The sequence below is a fragment of the Fistularia commersonii genome, chromosome 20, assembly GCF_037954325.1.
Source record: "Fistularia commersonii isolate RoL2024-O1a breed Wild chromosome 20, RoL_Fcom_v1.0, whole genome shotgun sequence".
NCBI classification, from domain to species: domain Eukaryota; kingdom Metazoa; phylum Chordata; class Actinopteri; order Syngnathiformes; family Fistulariidae; genus Fistularia; species Fistularia commersonii.
This window is the reverse complement of record NC_141303.1, coordinates 7,402,501-7,417,964: the sequence shown is the minus strand read 5'-3', so window position 1 is coordinate 7,417,964 and position 15,464 is coordinate 7,402,501. Positions and strand designations below refer to the sequence as shown.

Here is a 15,464-nt window from a genome sequence, read left to right as displayed (position 1 = left end):
TGCAAACACCTGTTAACGTCCGCTTCAAAGAAAAGACAGGGAGGAGGGGGGTTTGTAGGGAGGGAAAACAAAAAAAGAAGTATTTGGCTGCCAAGCAACAGCCGAAGGGCCCCCCGGGCTGTTGACAGATCTTTATGAAATGAAAAAAAGAAAAAAGAAATGACAATGATTGTGGGCTTTTTACAACAGCGATGGATGATAAGAGGAATACAAGAGAAAACACAAGCAATCATAAATATACATCTTTACAGAGTCCTCAGGCAAACCTTTTGTGAGGCACACACACACACACACACACACACACACACACACACACAAATGCATGGGCAGACACATAACGCGCACATATAAGGACACACTCACAAACAAATGCTCTGTGCTCAGGTACACAAAAACACAGCATAACATAGGAAAAAAAAAAACCTTTTTATAAGTGAAATAAGCACATTATCTTGAAATCCATCTACTGTTGCGCTGATTTCTTCCGCGCGTAATTAATGTGAATGAGGTTCTCCGAGGACAACCCGAGGATGGGAGTAAGACTTTCTTGGTTGCCAAGGTGTGCTGAGCACGTCGAGAAGAAGCGAGCAGAGAAGTGAGCGATCGGTCCGAAGTCCCCCGGGGGATTTCATCTGAACCTCCCATTGAGGATAGACCCTTTGTTCACAGGGCATGATTGGGGCACGCAGGGGTTAAACTATAAGGGAGGCTAAATAACACCATTGTGCGCCAAGTTTCTGGATGCTGTTTCTTTCATACCATTTTTTATAAAAGGTATTGGGGCAGAAAATGTCCATGGGGACTTAATAGTCGTGAGTAAGTGATATGCGACATGAGAGCCTATAAAGCGCTCACAACTGAAGGTGGAAGAAAAGATGGAGAGAAAGAGAGGTATGAGTTTAAAAATAAATGCAACAATGTAGTACAATGGAGCTGAGAACAGCAGTGGGAGGAAAAATGATTCATCACAAAATTTCTAGTTTCAGAAAGACTTGCTTTGAGGTTCGAAGTAGAGACTCGCACCTGTCTATCCGTCAAATTTCAATTTGAAATCCGAATAACGGCTAACGATGCGCGGACCGTCGGGCTCAACGGGACAGGTTAAAACATCTTGAATTTCGCCTCCCTTTCGCAATCGAAACACATTCACTCACCGCCCAAACTTTTGAAAGGATACATTGCTGCCTGAGTAGGGTGAGATGTCAGCCATGTCCTGTAAGTCGCTGCATTCGGACTTGATAAGGGACAGGGAAAGGCCCTCTGCTGTGCTGCCCGGGTGGGCTGGTGAACAAGAGCGATGATGATGCCCCAGGTGGTGACTTGATGCCATCTTGGTCCGCAAGCTGGTGGTCTCCCGAGACAGGTCCATGGAGTCCGGTGAGGAACGGTCCTTGCCCGTGTAGCTGCCAGTGGGTGCACCGAGGGGACTCTGGAAAGGGTAACCCATGAGAGGGAGAGGAAAGGGGTGTCTGAAGGATGGGGGACTAAAACCCATGGAGGCAGAGAGAGAGGAGGGATGAAGAGAGGGGTGGTGGTGACCGCCATGAGCACCCACAGCTGAGGACTGGTGGTGGTGCTCACTGGGTGTCTTCCTCACAACTAAAGGCAGTGCCTCAGTTTGGTCATTTGCAGCACCCGGAATCCCAGGCATTCCAGGAAAGGAGTCTAGCGGATTGGGAATGATGACATCGCCGAAGCACTGAAGCCTCTGGTTGGCCGTGTGGAAGTTTGGGTTGTCTCCATTTACGGCAGTGGGGAACCTTTCCGGAGGTAAGGAAAGCGGGGGAAAGGCCTGCTGAGGTGTGGGGCGAGGAGGCTTGGCAAACACCTTCACCACTGTATCGACGACCTGGGTCATCGCCGAATTGAGTTCCTGCTTCAGGGTTTCTGCCAGCTGTTTACCCTCAGCATGCATGGAGGCACCTGGACCTCCCTGTCCTTTGCTCCGGCCGAGGCCCTCTCTTCTTGGCTTCTCTCCATCCCCGAGCAGAGCTTGCTCCTGAAGCAACGCCCGTGCTCTGTCCAGAAAATGGCCCGGGTCCAGATCGGACATCTCGTTGTCGGAGCGCAAGTCATCGCCGCCCCGGTCGTCGCCGCCGTTATCGGATCTGACCGGACTATCCTCGGACATGTTTCCTATGTCATTATGGAGGTCGTTGTGGAGGTCATTGTGTTCTGAGTCATCGGTAGAGTCGTAGATCTGAAAGAACTTCTCCTGTAGCTGGCGTAGCTGCTTCTGCATGTCCTCCAACTGGAGCTTCAGTTGTCGTCGCTCCTCCTGCTTCTGTTCTTTCCTCTGGCACACGAGCTGGGTGAAGCTCTGCTGCTGCTGCTGAGGCAGACGCTGCTTACGCTTGTTCTCCCGGCTGCTACTGCTACTGCTACACACTTCGCCTCCTCGCGGGCTGCTCGGGGCCTGCTGCTGAGACTGAGCAGGTGCGCAGTCCAGATCCATTTCCCGTTCCCCGTCCATCTCGTGGTCACGCTCATGGCGGGAAGCAGCAGGTACCACCACACTTGGCGAATGGCTCATCCCACGAATAATGTTCTCTACACGAGCTCGCTTCGCACGGAGGTGCTCGTCGTTAAGGCGTTCAATGTCAAAGGTGCCCAGACCCGGAGGACGACCGAACGGCGACAAACATTCCTGAGGGGTGCTGTCATGGGAGGAATTACTGCAGGCATCCTCCTGGGGAGCATCTGAGCTTGTATTGGAGAGCCCTGAGCCAGGAAAGCCGGGATCCCCTCTCTCGCCCCTGTCCCCTCTTTCTCCTCTTTCAGGTCCATTTTTCGTCATGTTATTCTTGAGAAGCTGAGAAATGATGGTGGTGCCGGGGAAGGGCATTATGGTGTCCTCATACGAGTTGGCCCGCTTCAGCAGCTTTCGGAGTACATTGGACTTGGACTCGCTGTCGCTGGCTGATACAACACCGGGCCCACCGTGCGGTTGCACAACGGAGCACTCCATGGGGTCAGTGTCTGGTCCGTGGTGAGAGTGGGAACTCAGAGAGTTCATGGCACTGAAAATGGCTGCTTTAGCACGTGCAATGTTATCAGTGGTCGCTGTTGCTGCAGAGGAGGGCGTGCTGCCGACGGTTCTCTTGACACCAATGTCCACGCGTCTACGCTTGGTCTGTCTGTTCAGGAGGGAGCCGCTGTCATGGTCCGGCATCACGGGTTGCTGCTATTGGGCCATATCCCAAAAAGCCAGTCCTCTAGGAGCAAAGCCTCTGTGTACCTGTAAGGGAGGGGGATGGGGGGGGGGGGGTCAAAGATTCAAAGTTAAGCAAAAGGAAAACAATTTTTGGAAATATAAGACACCTACTCTCATTCATGCGCAATGTGAAAACATATCTTATACATTAAAGTTGACTTTGATTTTAAAAAAAAAAAAATCTGCTGCCTCAAGAGAATGAAATAAGTGTCCATTGACCTAACTTGTAGAGTTTTGTTCGAAGCCAGCAGGCAGTCCCGTCTAATGTAATCCTACAATGAAAGGGGCATCCATGATTATATTTACCCAGTGAAGACCAGTGATAAAGGCGTATGGGAAATGAGAGAGATGGGGTCAGAATTAGGCCTTTGCTCAACATTCCAGGGCAAAGTCCTACATTTTATCCTGTCCCCTGTTACACACCGCGCGACACTGAACCAGTTCCCACGGAACACAAAGATGCATAAAATTATGATAATTACTTAAGTACTTGTCCTCATTTCCATGTTTTGTGTGGTGTGCGCCACCATAGGGTCCATTAACTCTCAAAATAAGATAAAAAAGAAATAGGGTTAAGATGATGAAAAAATGGGAGTGTACCCGAAGAGGCGCAGCATATTGTCCGTGTCATTGTAAACCTTTTTTCTAAACCTCGTTCAAGAAATGAGCCGTTCTTGAATCGAATCCACAAATGTTCGTAATGTTCAAATCTAATCATTGGCAAATTCAGAATCAGGCCTCGTGTTTACATTGATCAATATGGCCGGGATATTTTTAGGCAATAGGCAGAATTACACATAAAAGAAAGCTTAAATAGGCCAATTGATTTTGGTGCCAGCATGAGCTCACTTCTGCGTTTTTTGTTTGCCTTTTCATCTGGCAAGGGCAGTTAATTCTGCTCAAATGAATAGGTCAGAAGGGTCAGCTCTGGCAAGGACCAACTTAAAGCGGTCTTACAAATACACAAATGCCCCCCTGACAGCGAAACGTTTTGTCATTACAGGCCTGCGTCAATAATGCTAAACAAGGAGCGGTACTTTCCACTGATAGCCGTCGTACGAGACAACGACAAAATGCGCTGAAAGGCTTTAGGGACAAATGAATACGTGTACCAAGTGTTTAATATTTAAAATGTGTAATTTATTTCTTATTTCAAGACATTTTTCATGTTAGTAAATTTTTGGGAATGTGGTAGTGTTTTGGAAAAAAACAGAAAAGATGGCATAAAGTGGTTTACTCAAAAAAGAATGTGAAAATTATAAAAAAGGAACTTAAAGGTCTGCATTTACTCTGATACGAGTTTAAGAAAATGAACCTGTAGTCTGTGAATACAAGTTGAATTGGATTATCAAATAATTTGAATATGATCTATTCCTTTATCTGATATAAAGCTGATATAAGCTATTCAGTGCAGAAAAAAATGAATTACTTTTTAGATTTAAACCATCTTCTTTTACAAATGATTTAAAGGATAAAAATGTAAAATAATTATTTTAGCAGTGTCAGTGGAAAGTAAGTTGGAAAAAAATCACGAGCAAAATTCACCAAGCCTCAAAACAAATTCACAAACATTCACTTAATTCATATGCAAGCACACACACACACACACACACACACACACACACACACACACACAGATTTTGCTTCGTGGCATTGTTAGAAGGTGTTTGGTAATGTGGATCGCATAAGTGGCGGTGATGTATTACTCCGAAAGTTTTGTTAATACAGATTGACGAATGCTATAACTTATTACATTTAAGTCTGATGGATACAATGTCAGTGCATCGGCTTTTAAGAAACATTAAAACCAGAAAACTCATATCTCTCAGACAGAAACATCACTGAATAAATGCTTTGGCCGAAGGCTCAGGAACCACATCCAACAGTTCATCTCCAAGAAAAGAGGAACAAAAGGAAGGGAAAACAAAAAACTTGATCCTTGGATCTCAACAATGTGCTTGAAATAGTCACCACCACCTGTCTTTCCTACGGCGCACCTGTCCCCCTTTGCCCATGCTCTCTCTCTCTCTCTCTCTCTCTCTCTCTCTCTCTCTCTCTCTCTCTCTCTCTCTCTCTCTCTCTCTCACACACACACACACACACACACACACACACACTCACTCTCTCACTCATTCACCCTCTCACTCTTCCTCTCAGTGAAAGAAGAAAACCTTTCAACAATTCCAAAGAAGTCTGGACTGTAAGTGTCATCAGTGTGCTTTAAATCTATTCTCCAACTTTCACTTTCTATTTATTTCCAACCCTTATTTCCACTTCATTGATTATAAGAGTTCTTTGAAACATCTGCTTAAAATAAAAAATAAAATAATAAGTCAATCAGATGCAGTCTATTTATCAGATCACTCTTTTCCTGAGCTTGTCTATGAAATGAGCATCAACTGCGTAATCTTTGAGTAATCTATGGGACCTGGCTTCTCGGCGAGGGACCAAGAAATCACACACACACAGGCACACACACACACACACACACGCACACACACACACGCACGCACACACACACACACACACACACACACACACACACACAGCTGATCTCTAGCAACCCCGACAATCTCAGCCGGACATCAAAAAAAAGAGAAAAAGTCACTGGTGAGGAAGAAAAATGAAGGAAAAGAAAGATGATGCGTTCACGGAACATCGGATATGACACACTCTGTGACAACCTGGGCGTTTTGCCAGTCTAAAACATTATTTAGCCAGCGGGACAAAGCAAATCACGGTGTCGGCGATTTGCGAGCGAGAGAGAGAGAAAGAAAGAGAAAGACACACACACACTCTCTCTCTCTGTCTCTCTCTCTCACACACACACACACACACACAGAAATAAACAACATAACACTGATTTTCCATCAATAACGAAAAATAACTGCGTCCTCGCTGCGTCAACACACGACTTCCTAAACTTACTTCGCAAAGTTGCAGATCAACTTGATCGCGGTGTTGAAGAGGAAGGCTGGGCTTCCATCCACGAGTCATCCTCGCAATAACCCCCCCCCCAAAAAAAAAGGAAAAAAAAAACAACAACACCGGGCTGCTCACGACACTCTTAACACAACCAATAACGCCGTCTGTGTGACGAGCCGCGGATCGCCGGGAAACGGTTCATCCTTATTGATATTTGATTTGTTTATCTGGATTTATTTTCCGCCCCTCGGAGCGCTGAAGGCGAAGCAGAGAGGGAGGTATCCGAGGACAAGGTTACTTACCCTGCAGATGAAGAGGGGTGGGGAGGTTGAGGGAGGGAGTTGGGGGGGCGATGACAACTCCAACGGCGGAAAAAAAATAAAAATAAAAAACAAAAAACGGGGACTATCACGGGGAGAGAGGGGGATAACCCCGGAGAAGATTTAAAAAAAAAAAAAAAAAAACAGTTCCTCGGAGAAGGAAGAGCTGGAATAAAAGTCGAGCGCGTCAAGAGAAGAGAGGGAGGGAGGGGGAGAAAAAAAAAACGTGGGGAAAATATCACCTAGAAGACGAGAAGAGCTCTTGCGCGTCGGTCTCCCCCTCTATCCTCTGCTTTAACTATAAAAAAAAAGAGCGAGAGACATAGAGAGAGAGAGAGAGGGAGACTCTAAGCGTGTGCGTCTCCGAGGCGCGCCGGATGGAGAGGACTGGATGCTGGCGCGCTCCTCCGCCACTAAGATTCACTTTAAGACGCGGCTGAAGGAAACAGGAAGACGTGCGCGTCATGAGCAGCGTGATGTAACCGCCGCAGCCCACCAATAAGAAGCGTCCGTCCAGCTCGGAGGACAACGCACTGAACTTGACCAGAGGATGGGGACGGGAGGAGAGAGAGAGAGATAGAGAGAGAGGGAGGGAGAGAGAGAGAGAGAGAGAGGGGGAGGACAGAAAGGAGTCTCCGTCCTTACTAATCATTTTCTTCCAGTTTCGCCGGCTGTGCGAGTAAGAGCCGTCACGCACTTTCCGACACTGAAAACACACACACACACATACGCTCCTCTCCGGGGTTTCCGCGCGTTTCCACACCCATTAACTTTTTTTTTCTGTTTTATTTTTATGTCTATATTTAAAATAAATGTATGGAAGGCTGCAAGGTGGGGGGGTTGTTCGACACATAAGGGTCATGAAGTATTAAAATTAATTGTGATTTTACAAGTTTGTGTTTAGCAGCAGGTGTAATGATGAAGTAGTGTATTATGGACAATGTTTAAACGATGAATTGTCGGAAGCGGATGAGAATATATATTTACAGATCGTTTTTCAAACGTTTTCATTCATTTGGTTGGAATTTTGAAGCGAGTGAACCATTGATAGCTCTGCCTCTCGCTTATTTAAGAGATAAGTCAGAGTATTTGCATTTTTTGCCAAATCTCCACGTTAAAGTAAGACATTGTAGTCCTATTATTTTTCATCGTAATAGCAATTTGAAGCCTCGATTGTGAGTAACATATATTTTTTTTAATTCTGGAGACGCAACCGGCGCTTAATCCGATGAAACCGGAACCTAAATTTGCGGGTCCCTTGGGTTTTGGAGGCGCAGAGTGGCATGTAGAGATATTTCCCCAGCAGTTTGTCGCTCGTTACAGTAAAGTTTGACTCTTTCCCTGCATCTGCGCTCAGATGATCCGAGGACGATCAACCTCCCTCTATTTGCGTGTGTGTATGTGTATGTGTGTGAGTGTATGAAACTCACCGATTTGATCCGCTAGATTATAATCCCCGAATCGAAGGCATGTTGCGCTCAGATTGGTCGTCGCGCAAGTGAAGCGTTTTTTTGTCGGAAGATCCAAAGAGTTTCAATCAACTCCTAACATTTTATTTATTTTATTTTACTTTTTTCCCGAACCCCCTTTCCTGTGACAGTGAACACTGACATCTGATCCTTTAACTCTGACAAACCTGTCTAACGCGTCAAATGAGCCGCACGATAAGCGCCGTTTTGTTTTTGTTTTTTTTTTACAAATTATTATTTGCTCATTTCTCAATTTGTTCTCTTTAAAAATCCCGCCCTGAACAATTGAACAACAGGTGATGTAGACAAATAAATTCTTTCCCCAATCATTTGATTTCTTTTTGGACTTGATTTTTTTTCCCGCTATGAAAAAAATAACCATTATGGGATTGTGTTTTTTATCGAGTCTAGATATAATGCAAATAATAGTGATAATAATAATTTTAATGATGATAATTATGAGGGTTTATAGTGATGATAATAACAATAAGTGACTTAATGTTTGTTCATATATGCGCACCTTTCCTGCGATTAAACCTTGAAATGGGCGCGCAAGAAATTATTTAAAACGTCTTTGTTTCTTATTATCTTTAATAAATATCATCATTGTTGATAATATTACGTTACGTTAAATTGCGCCAGCAAACGTCTGAACGTTTGTATAATCAGATGAACCCTTTCTTTTTTGTATTTCTTTTTAAACTTCACCCTTACTCTCACATCCATTCGTCGCGCAATCGCCCTTTTTCATCTCCTGAACAAACAGGATCCCAAAGTACTTAACGAGAAATCTTATTTTCCATATCCCCCCCCCTCTCTCTTCGGTCAGGTGCCAGAGAGGAAAAAGGCGAGTCTCTTTTCCATGTCGCAAGCAAGTGTGTTTTTGCAAGCAAGTGTGCGAACAAAAATCGCAACCCAAGTCAGCAGACTTTTTTTTTTTTTTTTTTCTTTTTTTTTTTTTTTTAGCCGTGTAGAGAGTCTTTTCCACGGCAGGTGTCCCGGCCCCGTGGCTGCCGTGGCCTCGGCTCCCCGGGGCGCCGGCGTTGCGCGCTGGCTGGAAAAACAAGGCCGAGGTGGAGGGGAGGGATGGAGGCAGGGCATGAAAGAAAGCCGTGTTTGGGAAAGGAAGACTCGGATGAGGCGTAGGAAACGTGCTGGCTGCTCTTATCGCGGCCCAGTTCCAGGTGGAACAACTATTTATTCCAGAAGTGACCCCCCCCCCCCCCCCCCCCCCCCCGCTCCCCCTCCACACTCTCCCTCCCTCGACCGGGGCTGGACACACCTCGATGCCCGGCGCTGATAAATGCGCTCTGGCGCGGCGCACCGACCGACGGCCGCGTCTATTGACATATTTATTGAAGCCGGGCCCCGAATGCTGAACGGGTGGGTGGGGGGTAGGAGTGGAGTAGGGGGCTGGAGGTGGAGGGGTGAAAACAATATTTCTCCCCGAGGTGTTTTTAAAAGTACGTCTTCATCACATCCGGACCATAATGAAGTGGCAGCTAACAAGAGTGGTGATGGTATGTCGGACTGGAGGAGAGCCAGGAGAGGTTCCCCTGCCTATTCACTGCGATCCAAGATTATTATTATTATTACATTATGATTACAATTATTATTATTATTACAATTATTATTATTTGATTGAAATTGTGGATTTTGTGAGAGATGAACGAATCTCTTGACAGCACTATTTTTTTTCCTTATAAAAATGGGCTTAATCAGATAATGACTTGATGAGCTCCCGCAGAAGCTCCATATCTTTTCACATCCTTTTTTTTTATTTAAAATGAGGGAGGGAGGAAGAGAGAGAGAGAGAGATTATAGAAAGCTATTTGTGAGGAAAACACAAGCAAAAGAGATGGTATGGTGCTAAAAGCTGTTTTGTTCCGGAGAGGTCTCCGGGTCCCTGAATAAAAAGGTTTAGGTGAGAGGAGAGGAGAGGAGAGGAGAGGAGAGGAGAGGAGAGGAGAGGAGAGGAGAGGAGAGGAGAGGAGAGGAGAGGAGGCGCCTGACTCTCCTCACAGGGCCTCATGTCCGGCTCTTAACGCCTGCATCCTCCACATGACGATGGTGATGCTGGAGGAAAAGAACATGCGTGTTCCCACTTGCTTTTGTTGTCGTCGAGGCTAAACCTCTTCAGAGAGAGAAGGAGAGAGAGAAATCTGCTGGACACCATGACGACCCCAAACTAATCTGGCTACACCGTTGTTGAGAAATAACAGCAATTTACATATATATTATTATTATTATTATGTATGATTATATCTTGGCTGTGATGGCTGGCAGAGTGCAGCTCTCCGTGACCCAGATCCATCTTCCAGGGGAGAAGTAGGGGTGATTTTGGAGGTGTGTGTGTGTGTGTGTGTGTGTGTGTGTGTGTGTGTGTGTGTGAGAGAGAGAGAGAGAGAGAGAATTGAGAGAGAGAGAGAGAGAGAGAGAGAGAGAGAGAAAGTGTTCATTTGGGAGCGTTTGTTTGAATGAGAGAATGTGTGTGTTTGTGTTTATCTCTCACTCTCTCTGTGCATGTATGAGAGAGAAAGCGTGAGACCGTCCCTCTATAGCCCGTTTTATTCACTTACACTCCAAAAATCAAATATGCTGTATTCGCATCTGTGGTGACCGGAAGTTCCACGAGCGGGGCGGACACCCGTGGGACTGTGAGCTTTTTTTTTTTTTTTTTTTTTTTTTTTCCTCACACACCTCGGCCTGCGGTGGTTCAGCTTTAGCAACGCACCGATCATGGGGAGACCTTGTTAAGATTGTTTGCTCAGAACATTAAATAAAACATCCATGTATGACCCGAGTGGAAATAATAGGCAATTAAAATAATGCTGCTCAGTGGGGCTGATGGGAACATGGCGGCAGTCAAACTCATTAAAACTCCGAATGTGTTACACATCATTAGTCCGCGGGAAATCCAGGAAGTGATCTCCTCTCCGGTAGAAGACGCACTCGTCTTTCTACCATTAATTCTCGCAAGGCTTTTTTTTTTTTAAATTTTATAAATGTATTTGTTTGTTTATTTAAGTATTTACTCATTTCATTTATTTTTTGTTTCATTAATTTAATTATCTTTTGTCGGACACCTCTGTAGATGATAAGCGTGGGCGCGCCGCCCCGCGCTCTATTACATGAGCGCGGGGCGCCTTGGAGATGCCCGTGCGCGCCGCGGACACGCGGAAATCGCTCCGAACTGTATTAAGGCTGACGTCCTTAATACAAACAATGGCACCATGAAATAAGGGCTTTATTTGCTCAAAGTCAAACGACCCCCTCAGCATCTCTCCCTGTTTACCCATTCCCACCACCCCCCCCCCCGCTGACACACACACACACACACACACACACACACACACACACACACACGCTCCCTCTCGCAGATGGTTATGGGGAGAAGCAACTTTTGCTCCTATGAACTCTCACCTGTCAACACGGAGCAGAGGACTTTATTTGGTAAACACGAAAGGACTTTAGCTGTTTACTTCTGGCTTGTTTCACTCACTGCAAGGCCACGGTCACAGCTGCTCCAGTGGGCGGTTTTCAACCCACGCCGCACTTCTCTCACTAATGTGATCATTTTAATTTGCCGTGCTCTTGGATTGAAATTTCCAACAAGATTTCTTATGATGATTTCCGTCTCCCCTCCATTGTGCCACATCCGCCATCCTTCCAAGATTTCCTTAGTGGAAGTTGATTTGACTTTTGTCTCATACACGAGTAGAGCCGCTTGAATAAATCAAATTAGACAGTCTTTAAAATGTAGCTGTTAATTAAGTGAAATCTGAATGATGACATTGTTTGACGTCATACATTATCATTTTCCTCTCACACTTCCTTTCTAAGTGTGGCAGAAACTCAATTCCATGTCTATTTCCGCTGTAATCGCCCACCAGTGGGACTATTCTGCTTTTAAAGATAAAAAGAAAAGGAGCGAGAGAGAGAGAGAGAGGGAGAAAGAGAGAGAGAGAGAGAGAAACGCAGGCGGTGGCAGATAAGCGTCGGTCTGTTTTCGCCCTTCTGATCGCTGGTAATTATGTTTGTTGGCGTGTAGGTAAGTGGTGCTCCCCGAGGGGTGTATTGTTCTCCATTCAGTCCATGTCATAAAATAAAATTACAAGAAAGGGAGAAGATATCCTACAATAACAGAGGCGAGTCATAAAATCAAAGAGTACCTAAATTAAATCTGAAAGGGAAAAAAAAAAAAAGACTCATGGAAAATACATTAAGGGTAGATGCACGGGGGCAGGGTGCTTCGAATAAAACAAATGGTAATGAGTTTTTAATAGTTGTTGAATATATGGTTGCTTAACATGTATACACGTGCAAACCTGCTTTTGACAGGAGTAAGAGATGGATTACCTGCCTCTGCCTCTTTCTGTAAAGTGAGGCTTTTTATAGACTCTGACATGTGGAAGGGTCCTTAACAACCTTACATTAATCTCTGGTTATAAGTTTAGCTCACTGCAACAGTCAGCTCTCCTGTTACAGCACACATTCACACATCTTGTACCTGTTGGCACCCTCTTGTCCAGTTCATGTATCTTTGTAACCCTTGAACCCCAGTGGGGGTATTTGGCCGAGCACCCAGCAGGCCCTCCATACCAGAGTGGCCTTTCACTGGTGACCTCTCTTGACCTTTCACACCAGAGGAGCTTTGGCAGCCTTAGGCGAGGTCAGGGCGAGGGTTACGTCATTATAATTTGGCTGCACAGAGATGTGGAGCCGCATATTGTCTGAGGAGACGGTCGGTCTGCTACCTGTTGATTGAAAGTGAAATAGAACACTTGCCGCAGTGTTTCCTATGTCATTTGAATTCTACTGATGTTTCATACTGGACTCAAAGTACAATATCTACAGGATGCTCTCTTCCGTATTTTCGGATTGAACGACGTTTCAATCGGTACAAGAAAAAGACACCTGCTTAAAGTGTTCGATGACTTACCGACTATTTCTTTTTAATTAATCTCATAAAATCTCTCACGAAGGAAACGCTAACAGTCACTGATCTTTTAAGCCTGGGCCGATATATTTATCTACATTTAAAATGAGGGAGAAATAATATTGTAGTTTTTATCAGACATGTTACGTGCCAATTCCATTTGTGCCGATGAGTGACACCGATACTGATATTTAACTCTTATCATGCTGCCCTCCAGCACTTAATGACGTAAAAATGCAGTGGTTATTTAAAATGTGCAAATTCAGCAGTAAAATGAAGTACTTCCGGCGACATGTGAAACATGCAATGTTTCTAAGTCTTCTGGTGACGGAGGTCAGCAGAAGCTGATATGACACATCATTTTAGAGTTATTATCTGGCTATACTGACTGTTTGCTGTGTCATTTTTTGCGCCCTGAAAAATACTTCACACCGATTGAGATGTTTCACTCGTTTCTTTTTTCGGTTTATAACCATTTTTCCCTGCTTTTGCGCAACGGGAACTACAGTCCCAATTATGAGAGAAGAACTATGATGTTAAGATCTTTCATCACTCTTTCATAACATCTTTTAACACATCTCTAATGCAATCTTCTTTCACATCGTAAGATAAACAATTGTAACTGTAATCAGTAAGCGGTAAACCTTTTGATGATAGATGTGAAGAGTCAACAGAGTGAAAGTCATCTGGTACTGATGCACAGCCAACGTTTCAATGCATATTTGCGGTGTGTGTACTCTTTGTTATTAATCAGAGTAGCTTGACCATGTATCCTCTGTAGGGCCATGCATGAGTGTACTCTGACCACAGGTTAATGACCAACAGCTTATGAAAATACTTTGGACACGCATACTTAAGATGGTGCGCACAAGTAAAGCAGACCGTGCCTAGATACAGACACACACGGCAATACACAAAGTGCATAAACAGACCTATACACACACACACACACGCACGCACATACTCCCGGCATTTTCAAAGACTTCCCTATGGACAGGAGTGTCTGCCAGCGCAGCTATAAATCACACTGATGTTGGTGCTGAGGGCAAGGCGCACCTTGTCCACATGGCCCCCACTCCTGGGCTGAATAAACCATAACATCCTGCCTCTCGTGCTGCCTGTCGGCCTCCGAGCATGACCCAGGAGAAGACCCTTCACCCCATGCCAACTTAACACCTCCTACCTTCCTCCGTCTCTCGCTCCATCCCTGTTAGTGTTGCTCCTCCATTTCTGGCTATCTTTAGGATCATTAACCGCTGCTGTGGATGTTCAGGCAGGGCTGTGCTTGTTTGGACCAACACATGTACTCGTGCTTGCCATAATTTCACTCTTTTCCATCCAATGACTTCCTGCTTGGAGAATGGGATGAGAGTAGATGAAAAAAAAAATGGAGAAGAAGAGAGAAAGAACAGCAAAACAGCAGGAAGCAAGCATTTAACAGGAGGATGCCAACACCCTCATCCTGTCGTGTGCCGGCTTGGTTCAGGTGCCTTGGGCCATTCAGGTCCCTTTACTCTCCATACCTTAGGGTGTGCCGAATTTGGCTTAGAAAGCGCACTTTCCTCCATGACCCCCTCTGGAGGAAGTATAATATTTCTGGAAAGAAAGGGAGAGGATTTTACAGCCTGACCATAGGAGCCAAGAGTACAGGCCCATAATAGAGCATTAAATACCCTCACCACCCAACGGAGACATAAAGGTGAACAAAGAAAAAAGAATGTGTGAAGAGTTGGGTTATCAGGTAGTTATTTCCCTTGGTTTTAACCGCTTCAGAGGGAGAAGCAAAGCAAACAATCCGGCATGTTGGGTTCTTGGCATTCCCCTTGAAAGTCTTATTATAGACAAAACCGGACAAAACCCACTTTGGAAAAGAAAACCCCGGTGTGTGTTGCTTGGCGTGAATCCACTCAAATGATGACTTCCTCTCAAATTTAATTTCCAAGTGAAATGCTCAGGTTTGCCAGTAAATTCAGTGATATGCAACAGTGTCTTTTAATTTGACAAGCCATTTTGTCAGAAGAATGAGACACGTTCCACGTGTGGAATAATGATTTCGTAACAAAATGACTCCTTGTATGAAAGTGTGTGCTCACACCAGCGCACAAGCTCCAACACACAGGTCCAAATCTCCCCCCTGACCGCCAGGGTACATCCAGCAGAACACCAGAGGAGCCTTGAGAGGATAAGAATAGAGAGGCATGTGTCTATTTGCGGCATCATTGTCATACATCTCACTGTTCTCGCTCTCTCTTTCTGCCTCTCTCATACTCTCATACGCACACTGACACACACGGCGCAGTTCTTAGAAGATTCAGTAATCTTCTCTTTATACATGCATAAGCAGCTTCTTTCACTGAGCTGCATGTTGTGTGTGTCCAGTATGCAAATGTTCCACCGCAGCCTCATTCCTTAACCATGGGCTAACCTGACTATAAATGAGCCCCACTGACACCTGTGCCGGTGCAGAGCCAGTGTTCAGCGAGTGCCATAATAGAGTGTTATCTCTTTTGTTTCCTAGTAGGAATAACTGCTCTAAGAATAATGCCCCCCTCTTCTGTCCTCTAAGTGTTTGACACGGACCTTTTCTCGACCGACCG

General features: G+C 45.2%; 1 protein-coding gene across 3 annotated transcripts in view; it reads right to left on the bottom strand.

Moving 5' to 3' along the window:
- The window catches only part of LOC147222776 (prospero homeobox protein 1-like), a 31,173-nt gene extending 23,014 nt beyond the window's left edge, over positions 1-8,159 (bottom strand). The window contains exons 1-2 of one of the 3 annotated variants that reach the window (XM_086167163.1): positions 7,890-8,159; positions 1,178-3,238 (exon numbers count right to left, since the gene is read on the bottom strand). In XM_086167163.1, the coding sequence (XP_086023289.1) occupies positions 1,178-3,172 (1,995 nt within the window). In that variant the 5' untranslated portion in view covers positions 3,173-3,238; positions 7,890-8,159. Of the gene's footprint in view, positions 1-1,177; positions 3,239-6,142; positions 6,198-6,441; positions 6,604-7,889 lie in introns of those variants that run through there. The other 2 variants (XM_086167161.1, XM_086167162.1) reach the window with 2 other exon arrangements.
- Positions 8,160-15,464: the final 7,305 nt, after the last annotated feature.